Source organism: Hyperolius riggenbachi, chromosome 4 (assembly GCF_040937935.1).
Source record: "Hyperolius riggenbachi isolate aHypRig1 chromosome 4, aHypRig1.pri, whole genome shotgun sequence".
Classification (NCBI taxonomy): domain Eukaryota; kingdom Metazoa; phylum Chordata; class Amphibia; order Anura; family Hyperoliidae; genus Hyperolius; species Hyperolius riggenbachi.
The window spans coordinates 404,850,082-404,865,193 of record NC_090649.1 but is presented as its reverse complement, the minus strand read 5'-3'; the positions used below and the strand labels follow the sequence as shown (position 1 = coordinate 404,865,193).

The 15,112-nt window shown below is 41.5% G+C and overlaps 1 protein-coding gene across 2 annotated transcripts in view; it reads left to right on the top strand.

Annotated features, from left to right (window-relative positions):
• The window catches only part of APLF (aprataxin and PNKP like factor), a 369,988-nt gene that overhangs the window by 197,269 nt on the left and 157,607 nt on the right, over positions 1-15,112 (top strand). For both annotated transcript variants that reach the window (XM_068232307.1, XM_068232306.1), the window contains one exon: positions 11,830-11,972. In XM_068232307.1, the coding sequence (XP_068088408.1) occupies positions 11,830-11,972 (143 nt within the window). The remainder of the gene's footprint in view (positions 1-11,829; positions 11,973-15,112) is intronic.

Genomic DNA, 15,112 nt, shown 5'->3' with positions numbered 1-15,112 from the left:
GTTGTAAAACATTATATAGACAGCATGGTTGCAATTTCACTTTTTTTTACTGTTTTCTTTTCCTCCATTTTTACGTGGTAGTCTTTAAAGAGGAACTTCAGCCTAAACATACTGTCATTAAGTTACATTAGTTATGTTAATTAAAATAGATAGGTAATATAATCTCTTACCCACCTTGTTTTAAAAGAACAGGCAAATGTTTGATTTCATGAGGGCAGCCATATTTTTGGTTGAAAGGAGGTGACAGGAAGCATGAGACACAGTTATAACGGTCCTGTGTGCTGATCACCCCTCACAGTTGCTAGGTAACGTGAATAACAACATAGGAAATCCCATCATGCTTTGCACAGCATCAGGGAAAAAAAGCCCGAGCAGTTTTCTGTGATGGGGCGGAGCTTAAGCTTTTGTGCAGCAAAAAATAAGGCTTATGTAAGAAAAACAAAGTTCTGATGCTGTGAAACTGTTAAAGAAACACCAAGCCTTTTCAGAGCTGCTGAGTAGATTTTTAGTCTGGAGGTTCACTTTAAATTGACACAAGTCACCCATGCTAACCCAGAAATAAAAAACATATATACGTAGATAAATACTAGTTCTACTTGCATAACAGATGTATTGCACTGTCCATGTTATGATTCCTGTGAATAGTCTAAAGGAAAAGCATAGAATCCAATTCTAGGCAGTTTCCACCTTTGTTACCTTTGACCTCCTGACATAATTTCCTCCCTCACTTTTCTTCTCTTGCTAATTGTCTACTCGTTACCCGCCCTCCTCCCAGAGTGTTCAGACACTCCCACTGAGGTGTATACTAGGAAGAAGTTCACTGTCTTATGTCATTAGAAGGAGGGGGAACTAAAGGGAAGAGGTGGAATGTATTATAGATAAAAAGACCCCCAGCATGCAACTGGCAATGGCACTTAAAGGGCCAGTGCTCCTAAAGTATGTGATAGCTCGATTTTATTGGAGGTAGCTACAAGATGATTTAGCAGATCCCCGATCTGCAACCCAGTTTACAGAAAGCTGTCTCAGAGATTTCAGCTGTCTGTTTCCACAGTTAGCAACATATTGAGGAAATGGAAGACCACAGGCTCAGTTCAAGTTAAGGCTCGAAGTGGCAGACAAAGACAAATCTCAGATAAACAGAAGCCACAAATGGCGAGAACAGTCAGTCAACCCATAGACCAGCACCAAAGACCTACAACATCATCTTGCTGCAGATGGAGTCATGGTGCATTGTTCAACCATTCGGTACACAAGGAGATGCTGTATGCGAGAGTGATGCAAAGGAAGCCTTTTCTTCACCCACAGCACAAACAGAGCCGCTTGAGGTATGCTAAAGCACATTTGGACAAGCCAGCTTCATTTTGGAATAAGATGCTGTGGACTGATGAAACTAAAATTTAGTTATTTGGGCATAACAAGGGGCGTTATGCATCTAGGAAAAAGAACCGAGCATTCCAAGAAAAACACCTGCTACCTACATTAAAATGTGGTGGTTCCATCATGCTATGGGGCTGTGTGGCCAGTGCAGGGACTGGGAATCTTGTAAAAGTTGAGGGATGCATGGATTCCACTCAGTATCAACAGATTCTGGAGACCAATGTCCAGGAATCGGTGACAAAGCTGAAGCTGCGCCGGGGCTGGATCTTTCAAAAAGACAATGACCCTAAATACTGCTCAAAATCCACTAAGGCATTCATGCAGATGAGCAAAGTACAACGTTCTGGAATGGCCATCTCAGTCCCCAGACCTGAATATAATTAATACATTTGTGGTGTGAGTTAAAGAGAGCTCTCCATGCTCGGAAGCCATCAAATCTGAATGACCTAGAGATGTTTTGTAAAGAGGAATGGTCCAAAGTACCTTCAACTAGAATCCAGACTCTCATTGGAACCTACAGGAAGCGTTTAGAGGCTGACATTTCTGCAAAAGGAGGATTTACTAAATATTGATTTCATTTCTTTTTTGTGGTGCTCAAATGTATGCACCTGCTTAATCTTGTTTAAACAATTATTGCACACTTTCTGTAAATTCAATAAACTTCATCTCACTTCTCAAATATCACTGTGTGTGTGTGTCTTCTATATGATATATTTAACTGACATTTTTTATCGTAACAACCAACGATTTATATAGGAAAATCATGAGGATTAACAAGGTTGCCCATATATATATATATTCGTGTGTGTGTGTGTGTGTGTGTGTGTGTGTGTGTATATATATATATATATATATATATATATATATATATATATATATACTGTATATATACACACACACACACGTATTCCCCAACTTGCGAACGCCCGACTTACGAACGACCCGCCGATATGAACATCCGCCATGATGATGTCACAAAGCTAGTACTACCTCTTCTGCTGCCCGTTCCTTAAGCAGAGTACGCGCAGCGGAGGCCACATCAGGGACGTCTCACCTATTCCATTGTGGTGTAACGTCCCATCATGCTGCCCGGAAGCTGTGCGGCCCGTCCTCTCTCTCCGTTCACTGTTTGCCCGGCGGCTTCTCATGCGTCACGTAATGACAAGGTCAGGAGGAGACTCCACTAGGGGGCTTCACCTGATTGCGTCATTAAGCAATCAGGAGTTGTCCTGCATTCTTGTCCAGCATTCTTGGATTGTTTATGAAAAAAATTCTGTCCACAGGCGACAAAAGTTTGCAACCATTATCTCAATCAAATCAGGTTACAGCATTTAAAGTGGCACTATAGTGAGTTAATGGCTAGAGTATTTAGTCATCAAAATAATATATGTCAGAGGTCTTACAGTATAAATGTGCCGCTCGCGACGTTTTTTTTTTGCAAACTGTGAGGTTCTGTGAGGCCCCCTGCAGCCTTGCAGGCTCTACTGTGGACAGTTGTAGCCTGTTACTCCAGCAGCGGAACTGCTCAGGCCGACTGGCAGCATTGTACATCTCCTTTTACAGGGGGTGCTTTTGTAAAGAATAAAGGTAATACTGGGAATCCCCCATGAGGAGATAGACCAAAATCTGTCAGATTTGTACTACCTACTGTAAGTAACAGCAGCGCAAGGGAAACCTAGCTTATAGTACATTTTACTTTCAGAGAAATGTACATCTTATATGTGTGTGTAAATGTGTTTTAGCATTTACAATTTTTTCTGATAGTGGTATTTTAAAGAGGATAAGAGCTGGAGAGAGTTGTGGCACCTACTTAAAAATAAATAAATAAATAAAAAAAGACTCTAACTCTTGCACAGCACACAGTGAAAAGCCTTTATTCCACAAATAGCTGCTAAATAAATTAACTGCTCTGTGCTCAGTGTTTGTTTAACCATTTCAGCCTGTAGGGATTTTTCACCTTGAGCATCAGAGCAATTTTCACCTCCCATTCATTCGCTAATAACTTTATCACTACTTATCACACTTTATTGAGCTATATCTTGTTTTTTCCGCCACTAATTAGGCTTTCTTTCTGTGGTGCATTTTGCTAAGAATTATTTTTTTATAAATGCATTTTAACAGGATTAATAAGAAAAAAATGGAAAGAATTTATTATTTCTCAGTTTTCGGCCATTATAGCTTTACAATAATCCACGCTACCATAATTAAAAACTATGTATTTTATTTGCCCGTTTGTCTCGGTTATGACACCATTTACATTTTGTCCCTATCACAATGTATGGCGCCAATATTTTATTTGGAAATAAAGGTGCATTTTTTCCATTTTGCGTCCATCACTATTTACAAGCTTATAATTTAAAGGGATACTGTAGGGGGGTCGGGGTAAAATGAGCTGAACTTACCCGGGGCTTCTAAAGGTCCCCCGCAGACATCCTGTGCCCGCGCAGCCGCTCACCGATGCTCCGGCCCCGCCTCCAGTTCACTTCTGGAATTTCTGACTTTAAAGTCAGAAAACCACTGCGCCTGTGTTGCCGTGTCCTCGATCCCGCTGATGTCATCAAGAGCGCACAGCACAGGCCCAGTATGGTTTGTGTCTGCGCAGTACACTCCTGGTGACATCAGCGGGAGCGAGGACACGGCAACGCAGGCGCAGTGGTTTTCTGACTTTAAAGTCAGAAATTTTAGAAGTGAACCGGAGGCGGGGCCGGAGCATTGGGGAGTGGCTGCGCCAACACAGGATGTCTGCGGGGGACCATTAGAAGCCCCGGGTAAGTTCAGCTCATTTTCCCCAGACCCCCCTACAGTATCCCTTTAAAAAATGTTCGTAGTATACCCCCTTCAAATGCATATTTAAAAAGTTCAGACCCTTAGGGCTCTTTCACACCAGAGCCCCTTTTCAGCGTTTTAACGCAAAGTCTATACTTTGCGTTAACGAAGGTAAAAGGAAAGTCCATAGACTTTCATTTTACCTTTCACACCCGACGCTGCGTTTCGATGCGTTGCGGTACGACGCATCCCGGCGCATTTTATTGTTGGGAATCTGCGTTTCCCCGTCAGGTTAATTGATACTACCGCTGCTACTCAGCGTCGCACCGCAGGTTCCCGACGACAGCTGCAGGCTAGTAAAACGCGTGCAGGAGAACGGCTCCTGCACGCATTGTAGATGCGTAATTTTTTTTTTCCGTTAAAAAATTTATTTGGATAATATTTTGGTGTGGGAAATAAACAGTTAATTTTTAATATTATTATATGTGTAAATTGTAATGTAAAAAATATGTAGATGTAGTTTTACTATTTGGCCACAAGATGGCCACCTTTGTTTTTTTTTTCTCCTTGTGCTTCTCGCTAAGCGGAAGCACAAGGGGACGCGGAAAATTGTAGGGCTATCGGGGGCAAAAGCGAAAATTCGCGCAAAAACGGCTGTGCTAACAGTTAGCACTTTTTTGTGAATCAAGCCCTCAGGCAGCAAAACAAAACCAGTAAAACAGCCTGGTTATTGTTTTGTACTGTACACACACGTTTAACTTATTATGTCACATGTTGCATCGGGAACACTTTAAATAAAATTTACTATTTAAAAAATAACGGAACCTTAAGTGAGAGGAATACGGAAGCTCCCATCTTCATTCCATTTTAAACAATTGCAGTTGCCTGAACTTTTTGGTTTAGTAGCCTAGTAGCCGGCTCCAGGACGTTTTTATAAGTCAAACAGCGCTGCTGCACTCTGCACGTGTGTTCCCGCTTCCGCGCATGCATGTGAGATTAGTGAAAAGAAAACACCATAGAAAAAATACACCTTTATTTTCAAATAATATACTGTCACCATACTTTGTACTAGGGACATAATTAAAATCTTGTGATAACCAGGACAAATAGGCAGATAAAATGTGTGGGTTTCATGTACGGTAGCAGTGTTTATATTAAAACTGTAGGGGATGAAATTGGAAAACTAGTGTATCTTTTCCTTGTTTTTCCCTTTAAAATGCATAGAAAATAAAGTAATTACTGAAAACAAATGTCAACCCCAAAAAGCCTAATTGGTGGTGAAAAAAACAAGATATACGGTAGATCATTTCATTGTGATTAGTAGTGATTAAGCTATTGGCAAATGAAAGGGATGAGCACTGAAAGGTGAAAATCGCTCTTGTCCGTTAGGGTAAAAACCCCTTTGGGGTGAAGTGGTTAACCCTGTGTCTGAGAGAAAGCTCTCACTACCTGTCTCTGAGAGCTCTCTGCAGAAAGCAGATAAAATGTATCTTATGTGCAACATAAACATTTGTAGCGTGTAAAACCTGATATCAGAGCCATTGCTTATAACTCTGCTTCAGTATTACACTGTTCTTAGCATGTCAGACTGCAGAGATTCACCTCTGCAAATGAGACATTCCAAACGTAGCTAAAATCTACACACAATGGGCTCGATCCACAAAAGCGTGAAAACAGCAGTTATCACGTGATCTGGCGCGTGCCGATGTTTTCACGTGAACAGTGTGACTTCGCGTGATAAGCAGAGGTTTCACAAGTGCTTTTCATGTGAAAAGCGCACGTGATCGCGCGCAAACCTCTGAAAAGCATATTATTTAGTGGGCTGTGTGCAAAATGAAATCACCATTTCTAAAAACATTTTTCAATATACCCTTCCATTAGCAGCTCCTCCCATCTCATTACAGCTCTCTGTGATGCTGCAAATATACAGAACAGGAAAGCAGAGCCAGAAGGGGGCAGGCTTGGGCTTGAAAAGACATCAGAGTAGACAGACTCAGCTATAATGATTCCTGAGCAAAGCCAGACTGAATGCTCAGTCGGAGATTTTATCAGGGCTGATAACAAGCAGTCTGAGTAGTGAAGGATGAAACAGAGAGCAGGGTAGGTGTTTTCTCTAATGTTCCCACTGATATATATGGTAAAATCAATGAGGGTGCTTCGTCTCTGGTTCACTTTAAACAGCAACCTATGTAAAACTGAATGTAAACAGGAAGCAAACTGATGTCAAATCCCCATCCGTATTCACTAGCCGTATTACATACTGATAGGTTTAGAGAGGAACTCCAGTGAAAATAACATAATGAACAAAAGTGCTTAATTTTTACAATAAATATGTATACTTGAATTAGTCAGTGTTTGCCCATTGTAAAATCTTTCCTCTCCCTGATTTACATTCTGACATTTATCACATGGTGGCATTTTTACTGCTGGTAGGTGATGTCCCTGGAAGTAACTGCTGCTTGCTTTTTTGGCAGTTGGAAACAACTGTTATTTCCCACAATGCAACATTGCTCCCACAGTGTGATGTGAGCACTATGGTCCTGACATCACACTGTGGGAGGGGTTTCATCACAAAAGCCATGATGATCCGTTTGAGAAAAGGTAAAGATTTGTCATGGGAAAGGGGGTATCAGCTACTGATTGGGATGAAGTTCAATTCTTGGTCACGGTTCCTGTTTAAAGCGGATCTGAGATGAAAAACTAACTATAACAAGTAACTTGTCTATATATCTTATCTAAAGTTTAGATGCAAACAGCTTCAATAGTTTATGATTATTTATTCCTGTGATACAATGAGGACAGCCATGTTCTGTTTGTCACAGGCCGAGGGCTGGAGATGCTATCAGCTTGCCTGTGTGTAATGTGACATTCAGTCCCCTCTCCTTCTCTCTCCTCCCCTCTGCCTCTGAAATCTCAGGCTAGTAACCGCCTCCTCCTCCTCCTGCCCAGACTGAGCTCCCACAGGCCCTTACTACAGTGCCAAGGCACTCTAAAAAGCTGTGGGCGAGGCTTGTTTAGTTTATAGGGAATTAGAGTATTAAAACAAAACAAAAAAGTATTTGGCTTGAGGAATGCCCTATAAACTATATGAAAAGAACACAATTATGCAATGATTAAAAGTTTATCTCTGATCCACTTTAAGCAGATCTATTTCTCCTGTGAGTCTAAATAATTCTACCAGCTAGTCTATAGAGGGATGGTCAGTGAGATAAAAATAATTTCATACTGAGAAAGGATGGTGAAAATGTATGCAGCTTGCATCTCATTGACTTTCCCCGCTAGTGTGCATGAACTTTACCATCTGTTTATTTCCAGTTTATTTTAGGTTTGATATCAGTCAAAGTCCATGCTATAAAAGTTGAGCTGTGAAAACTAGCCTAAAAATTAGTTTCTCTCTCGTGGAGAGATTCTGTTCTTGACGGAAGTTTTCATGCTTTGTCTCTCTGTATAAAGTATTTGTGTTGTGAATTCTGTTGCTGCTGTATTTTCCGAGGACCCGGGTTTGTTTTTCTCAGCATTTCTGTGCCAATTTATTCCATTTCACTTTTATCGTTCTAGTAATAGAGCTTCTTTCATACATTGCTAGGAAGAGTTGACCATTACCAACAATGTACATAGCCGACAGTAAACACATTTCATTACATTGATCGTTTTCCCGATAAATAAGGTGATGCTGTATTCTTCTGCTGCTGTTTATTCTGTGCTTTAAACTCTACAAGACCTTTTATCATACATTTTTCAAGTGAATTAAATACTTTTCCTAAGTTTCCTGTTTTGTGCACCTACGAATGCATTGCAAAATATGTTTTTTCTTTGACCTTTTAACCCTAATTCATCATGAAGGGATATGTTCCCTCGGTTCGTTTTCATGTCAAATAATAAGACTGAAAAGATAGGAATAAAAAGGTTTCCTGATACGATGAGTTGGTGAATTGAAATTCCTCGATTTGCACTGTCTGTTCATTGGGTTCAGTTGCAAGACTGTAAACTGAGGATGAGCCTATTAGTTTCTTTGCCCAACAGCTTCATCTGCAAGCTCCTTGTTGTCAATATGACACATTCATACTGTATAAATACATCAGTGGGCAGTAATTCTACATGTTAATTGGATCTCCTTTAAAGCACCATACCCACTATGCAATTTCTACGATGTGTAAACAGGGCTGTGGAGTTGAAGTTGAGGAGTTAGAGTCAGAGCAATTTTGGGTATAGGGAGTCGGAATTAGAGTCGGTGGTTTCATGAACTAAGGAGTCGGAGTCAGATGATTTTTGTACCAAATCCACAGCCCTGGTAAGCATTAGATTAAGGAGTTGGAGTAAGAGTTATTTTGGGTACCTGGAGTCGGTTGGAGTTGATAGTTTCATAAACTGAGGAGTCTGAGTTGGAGTCGAATGATTTATGTACAGACTTCACAGCCCTGCATGTAAAGGGGGCCACTAATGGTCCAATTTCTAGCAAAAAAATCTTTCAAGTGATCAGAAATTCTGAACAGATTGGTTATAAACAATCTCCGTTGATGGACACAAACGATTATAAAATTAGTCGTCTGATTGGCTTTTCGTCAAACCAAAATTTGTATTTTCTTGTTGGTTGTGATAGATAGGAAGCAAAGATTGGTCTGTTGATGGTGTAGTGAATGATTTTTCTTCTGATCAGAATTATCGGATTGCTCGAACGATTTTTTTGCTAGAAATTGGATCGTTAGTGGCCACTTTAATACATCAGCTGTGTCAACACAAGTCCGATGAAATATTGAATTGTACTAAGAATCAAACACCCTAATCTCTGTGCCTTCCATTTGGCTGCATGCAGTTGAGTAAACTATAGTATAGGTGAAATGCCAGCTGTTAAGATTTTCCCCACTGGTGTGGATTCAGAGATGGGGGTTGAAGGCTACAGAAGGTGAGTGTTGGTTAAGGTCAGAGGTTTGTGTTATTGGCTAGGGTTAGGCATTGATTAGAGAGGGTTAGTGTTGAGAGATGGAGTAGTAAAAGGTTACCTTTATGCCACATCTGGAGTATGCAAGTTAGTAGGATACATGAGCTCCTCTATACACTAGAGTTTTAGGCACCTAAACCTTCTAGTCCTGGACATACGCACGTGAGCAAGCGCCAGACAGCATGAAACGGCTGTAGTGCCGTCCACACATCCCCCGGTCACCTCTTCCCTACTCACCTCTGCACTTCTGTGGATCCAGGTTTGACAACTCTTGTTTCTCATGTCATATTGCTGGCTGTTGGCGAAGGCTTGAATAAAAAGCATTACAAGAGGAAGGTGCACAGCGATTCTTTCATGTACCAACTTTTAGTTTATGCCACCTGCAAGCATACAGGAAGTACGCTTGCAGGAAGTGTTATGAGGCTGGGAAATTGTTTTTTTTTTTCCCAATGATCTCGCTGCTTCTCATAGAAGCAGCTGATCATTGCGGGGGCTTAGATCAACAAACGGGAACGTTTTTCCCGTTCATTTATCTCCGGGCGAGTGGGCGGCGGCGTGCACGAGCGAGCGGGAGCGCGGACAGCAGCGGGAGGTGCGGATATCTCCATCCCTGGTAATGACAGGGTGGAAAAAGAGACGGAGATATCCGTACCTGTGGGGGTAAAGTGGTTAAAGGGAATAACTTTCCTACCTTGAACAATGATACTTGAGTCGAAAAAGGGGTAAAACGTCTCAACTTTTTATCGTTATTGTACATATCTCCATAAAAAATTGAGAAGTTATACCCCTATTTTGACTCGAATATCATTGTTCAAGGTAGGAAAGTTATTTTCTTTCTACTCTAATGCCTATGAATAAAAACATCAAGTATGCTCCTACTTGAAATCCACCCCCCCCCCCCCCCCCCCCCGTTAGTACCCTTGGATAATCTCCCAGGGCACTATTTTTTCCACTGGAGATGCGACCAATCCCTTGTCGGAAGCAAGGCCGAGTGGGAACGGTGCTTCCCCACCTGTTTGAATAGTGGTTGCCTGTTGAGCAAACCCGTGTTTGTGAGTATATATATCTCTCCTTATCCACATACGCCACCCAGTGGCTTGACGTTATTACACCAGATCAGGCTCCCGGTCTCCCTGTGTTTTTTGTTTTCTGTAAGATTCAAAATATTTAAAGGGGACTTGGATGCTTTCCTTGCATTGAAGGACATCTACCGCTATAATTACTAGATAATTGTTGTATTGGCACCTGGAAGGAATCTTTTCCCCTTTTAAACAAAACCCGAGGTGGATTAGGAAAAACAGACACTTACCTAGCAAGAGGTTGGATCCTCGAGAGGCTTCCTGTGTCCTCCTCCAGACCTCTGCCCGGGATCCTCTTGAAGTTTGCGTATGCGGTCTCTGCTGTGCACAAGCGGGGCTGTGCTGAACACGCATGAGTATGGCTGCACCTGCACAGTAGCATGGTGCTGCTCGTGGATGAGGGGCTCCAGCTCACTGTGCAGGCGCAGCCATACGCATGCAGGTGCAGTATGGCAGGGCTTTTACATGGCGGAGACCACGGCCATGACAAGCTCTTGTCAGATGTGTTTCGGGGGTCCGATCTCGGCAACGGTGAAGGCGAGGAAGACACGGGAAGTTTCTGGAGGATCCAGAGGCTTCCCTCTTCGTAGGTATGTATCGGATGTTTACATAAAAATCAGCCTTGGTTAACCTTTGAGGGCCCATTCACACTTGAAAGCACAAAACGCCTTGCATGAGTGATTTTTCAGCGGAAAAATCACTGAACACTGCAGCGTTTTTTCCGCGATCGCGTTTAGCGCTTTTGTAGCACTGAAACGCTATCACCGGGAAATCACCTGAAAATGGTGCAGGCGAAGCTTTTGCGTTTTGCGATTTTGGGCGATTTGCGGTGATTAGCGCAAATCGCCCAAATAAGAATGGGCCCATAGGGTTTAATTACACTAGCGCTTTCAAAAGCGCTAGCGTTTGAGCGTTTTTCCGAAATCGCCGGCAAAACGCTCATGTGTGACTGGGGCCTAAGGCTAATTGTCCCGAGCCTTGTAATGTTTTTTTTTTCCCTGTATCAGCTGGAGTAAGTGAGGGTGCAGTACAGTGTTTTTAATAGACAGATGTCTTTTTTTTCAACCAAACTATGTAGCTATCTAAGATGTGAACAGCTAAACTGCAGATATCCGGTCCATATGCAATTCTTTTTTTCTCCTGAGTTTTCTTCTAGGTGATACTTTTTAATCTGGTCTTTCAAATGACTTTACAGCAAATTCACAAATAAAAAAAAGTACTATCAAATAAATATTTTGCATTTTCTTGCTTGCTGGAAGTTTAAAAGGTAGTTAAATTGACAAGGTGTAAAAATATCTACCTGGAGAAAACTAAGGAGAAAATGGGAATTGCATCTGGGCCCAGATCTGGATATAGATATTCACCCTGTATGGCCAACTCTTGACCCGACAGCAGACTGTATTTATGACTCTGCATCCATGATGTATAGCTGAACATCTCTAGAGCTGGAATAGTAATATTTGTAGTTGCAGTCTTCACAACATAAAGCAAACCTACTTAATTTGTTTATTCCAGACATGCAAATCCAGTGCAACAAATTTCTGTGAACAAACCTCGACAAACGGGACCTGATGTGGCCAATTAACATGTAAATCGCGATGCTGATGCGATCGGCAAAACGGCTGCAATCCGTTTTTCACTAACATTGAATGCATTTTTTTTTTTTAGGAAAAAAGAGAAGGAATGTAACAGCGAATAGGTTCCAGAAGCCGGTGGAAAGTGTGACAGAAAAAAAGCCGACCCCCACAAGGAAATCAAAAGAAGATGAGGAAGGCTCTAAGAAGAAAAGTAAGGCTGCTCTGCGATCAGAGGTAACCTATTGTTGCTGAACTTTTATCACAGGCTCTGTTGATACTTTTATCATTTGCACCGTATGTCATAACTGCTTGTTGCAGGTTTTTCCTGAATAGGTCCATCCGTAAAGCAATGACTTCTTTGCTTTTTATGTGCTTTGTGTTACAAGACTTCTAAGAGAACTCAAACAAGCAATCAGTCTCCTGGCGTCAGTGAGTGTCTTGTCAGGGACGGAATGCGGGATAGGTATCGAAAATGACATTCCAATAGTTGCAATAGAGTATTATACAGTGTCGGACATCTCTTAAAGCAGACTGTTTTGAATGTCATTTATTAGATGCCTCAGTAGAATCAAATACACACACTTTAGTACATTGCATATACATTCTTCTGGCTTCCATCCTGGATAAAGGAATCCATATATATATATATATATATATATATATATATATATATATATATATATATATATATATATATATATACAGGATCTTCTCAAAAATTAGCATATTGTGATAAAGTTGATTATTTTCTGTAATGTACTGATAAACATTAGGCTTTCATATATTTTAGATTCATTACACACAACTGAAGTAGTTTAAGCCTTTTATTGTTTTAATATTGATGATTTTGGCATACAGCTCATGAAAACCCAAATTTCCTATCTCAAAAATTTAGCATATTTCATCCGACCAATAAAAAAAAAGTGTTTTTAAAACAAAAAAAGTCAACCTTCAAATAATTATGTTCAGTTATGCACTCAATACTTGGTCGGGAATCGTTTGGCAGAAATGACTGCTTCAATGCGGCGTGGCATGGAGGCAATCAGCCTGTGGCACTGCTCAGGTGTTATGGAGGCCCAGGATGCTTCAATAGCGGCCTTAAAGGGGAACTGAAGTAAGAGGTATATGGAGGCTGTCATGTTTATTTCCTTTTAATCAATACCAGTTGCCTGGCAGCCCTGCTGGTCTCTTTCTCTGCAGTAGTATCTGATTAAAACCAGAAACAAGCATGCAGCTAGTCTTGTCAGATCAGACTTATAAGTCTGAACCACTGAAACACCTGATCTGCTGCATGCTTGTTCAGGGGCTAAGGCTAATAGTATTAGAGGCAGAGGATCAGCAGGGCTGCCAGGCAACTGGTATTGTCTAAAAGGAAATAAACATGACAGCCTCCATATACCTCTCTCTTCAGTTCCCCTTTAAGCTCATCCAGAGTGTTGGGTCTTGCGTCTCTCAACTTTCTCTTCACAATACCCCACAGATTCTCTATGGGGTTCAGATCAGGAGAGTTGGCAGGCCAATTGAGCACAGTAATACCATGGTCAGTAAACCATTTACCAGTGGTTTTGGCACTGTGAGCAGGTGCCAGGTTGTGCTGAAAAATGAAATCTTCATCTCCATAAAGCTTTTCAGCAGATGGAAGCATGAACCCCCTTTTGAATCAGAAACAGCGGCAGAGGCGCCTGACCTGGGCTACAGAGAAGCAGCACTGGACTGTTGCTCAGTGGTCCAAAGTACTTTTTTCAGATGAAAGCAACTTTTACATGTCATTTGGAAATCAAGGTGCCAGAGTCTGGAGGAAGACTGGGGAGAGGGAAATGCCAAAATGCCTAAGGTCAAGTGTCCAGTACCCACAGTCAGTGATGGTCTGGCGTGCTATGTCAGCTGGTGGTGTTGGTCCACTGTGTTTTATCAAGGGCAGGGTCAATGCAGCTAGCTATCAGGAGATTTTGGAGCACTTTATGCTTCCATCTGCTGAAAAGCTTTATGGAGATGAAGATTTAATTTTTCAGCACGACTTGGCACCTGCTCACAGTGCCAAAACCACTGGTAAATAGTTTACTGACCATGGTATTACTGTGCTCAATTGGCCTGCCAACTCTCCTGATCTGAACCCCATAGAGAATCTGTGGGGTATTGTGAAGAGAAAGTTGAGAGACGCAAGACCCAACACTCTGGATGAGCTTAAGGCCGCTATTGAAGCATCCTGGGCCTCCATAACACCTGAGCAGTGCCACAGGCTGATTGCTTCCATGCCACGCCACATTGAAGCAGTCATTTCTGCAAAAGGATTCCCGACCAAGTATTGAGTGCATAACTGAACATAATTATTTGAAGGTTGACTTTTTTTGTTTTAAAAACACTTTTCTTTTATTAGTCGGATGAAATATGCTAATTTTTTGAGATAGGAATTTTGGGTTTTCATGAGCTGTATGCCAAAATCATCAATATTAAAACAATAAAAGGCTTGAACTACTTCAGTTGTGTGTATTTGAATCTAAAATATATGACAGTCTTATGTTTATCAGTACATTACAGAAAATAATGAACTTTATCACAGTATGCTAATTTTTTGAGAAGATCCTGTGTATATATATATATATATATATATATATATATATATATATATATATATATATATATATATATATATATATATATATATATATATATATATATATATAAAATTGGACACGTGTGTGTGTGCGTGCGTGCGTGCGTTCGCAGCCATCACTCAAAAATGCCTTGACCAGCTTCAATAAAACTTGGTATTAACCTCCCTGGCGGTTTATTAAACGATTAGAGCAAACAGGAAATCCCGTTCAGAACGGGATTTCCTGTTTGGCTTCCCCCGTCGCCATGGCGACGATCGGGATGACGTCATCCACGTCATGGCGTCGGAGGGAGTCCCGATCCACCCCTTAGCGCTGCCTGGTGGTGATTGGCCAGGCTGCACAGGGGGGGGGGGGGGCAGCGTGGCGGGTAGCGGCGAATCGGCGCAGAGCGGCGGCGATCGGTTTGTACACGCAGCTAGCAAAGTCCAAAAAGGTCGGCACCACCAACAGTATTATAGCGCAGTTACATTTATTAAGTGCAATAAGAAAAACACAAGACTTTAGCAGTGACAGACTGCTGTTTTGGATTTTCATCCTTTCTCAAGCTGCGTACAGTGGAGCTGCTTGAGAAAAGATGAAAGTCCGAAACAGCGGCCTGTCACTGTTAAAGTCTGGTGTTTTTCTTTTTGCACTTAATAAATGTAACTGAGCTATAATACTGTTGGTGGTGCCAACCTTTTTGGATTTGCTGGATACTTGGCCCCTGAAGGTACCAGAGTGCAGGTCTAGGCACACCTCTTACATTACACTCATGAGTGC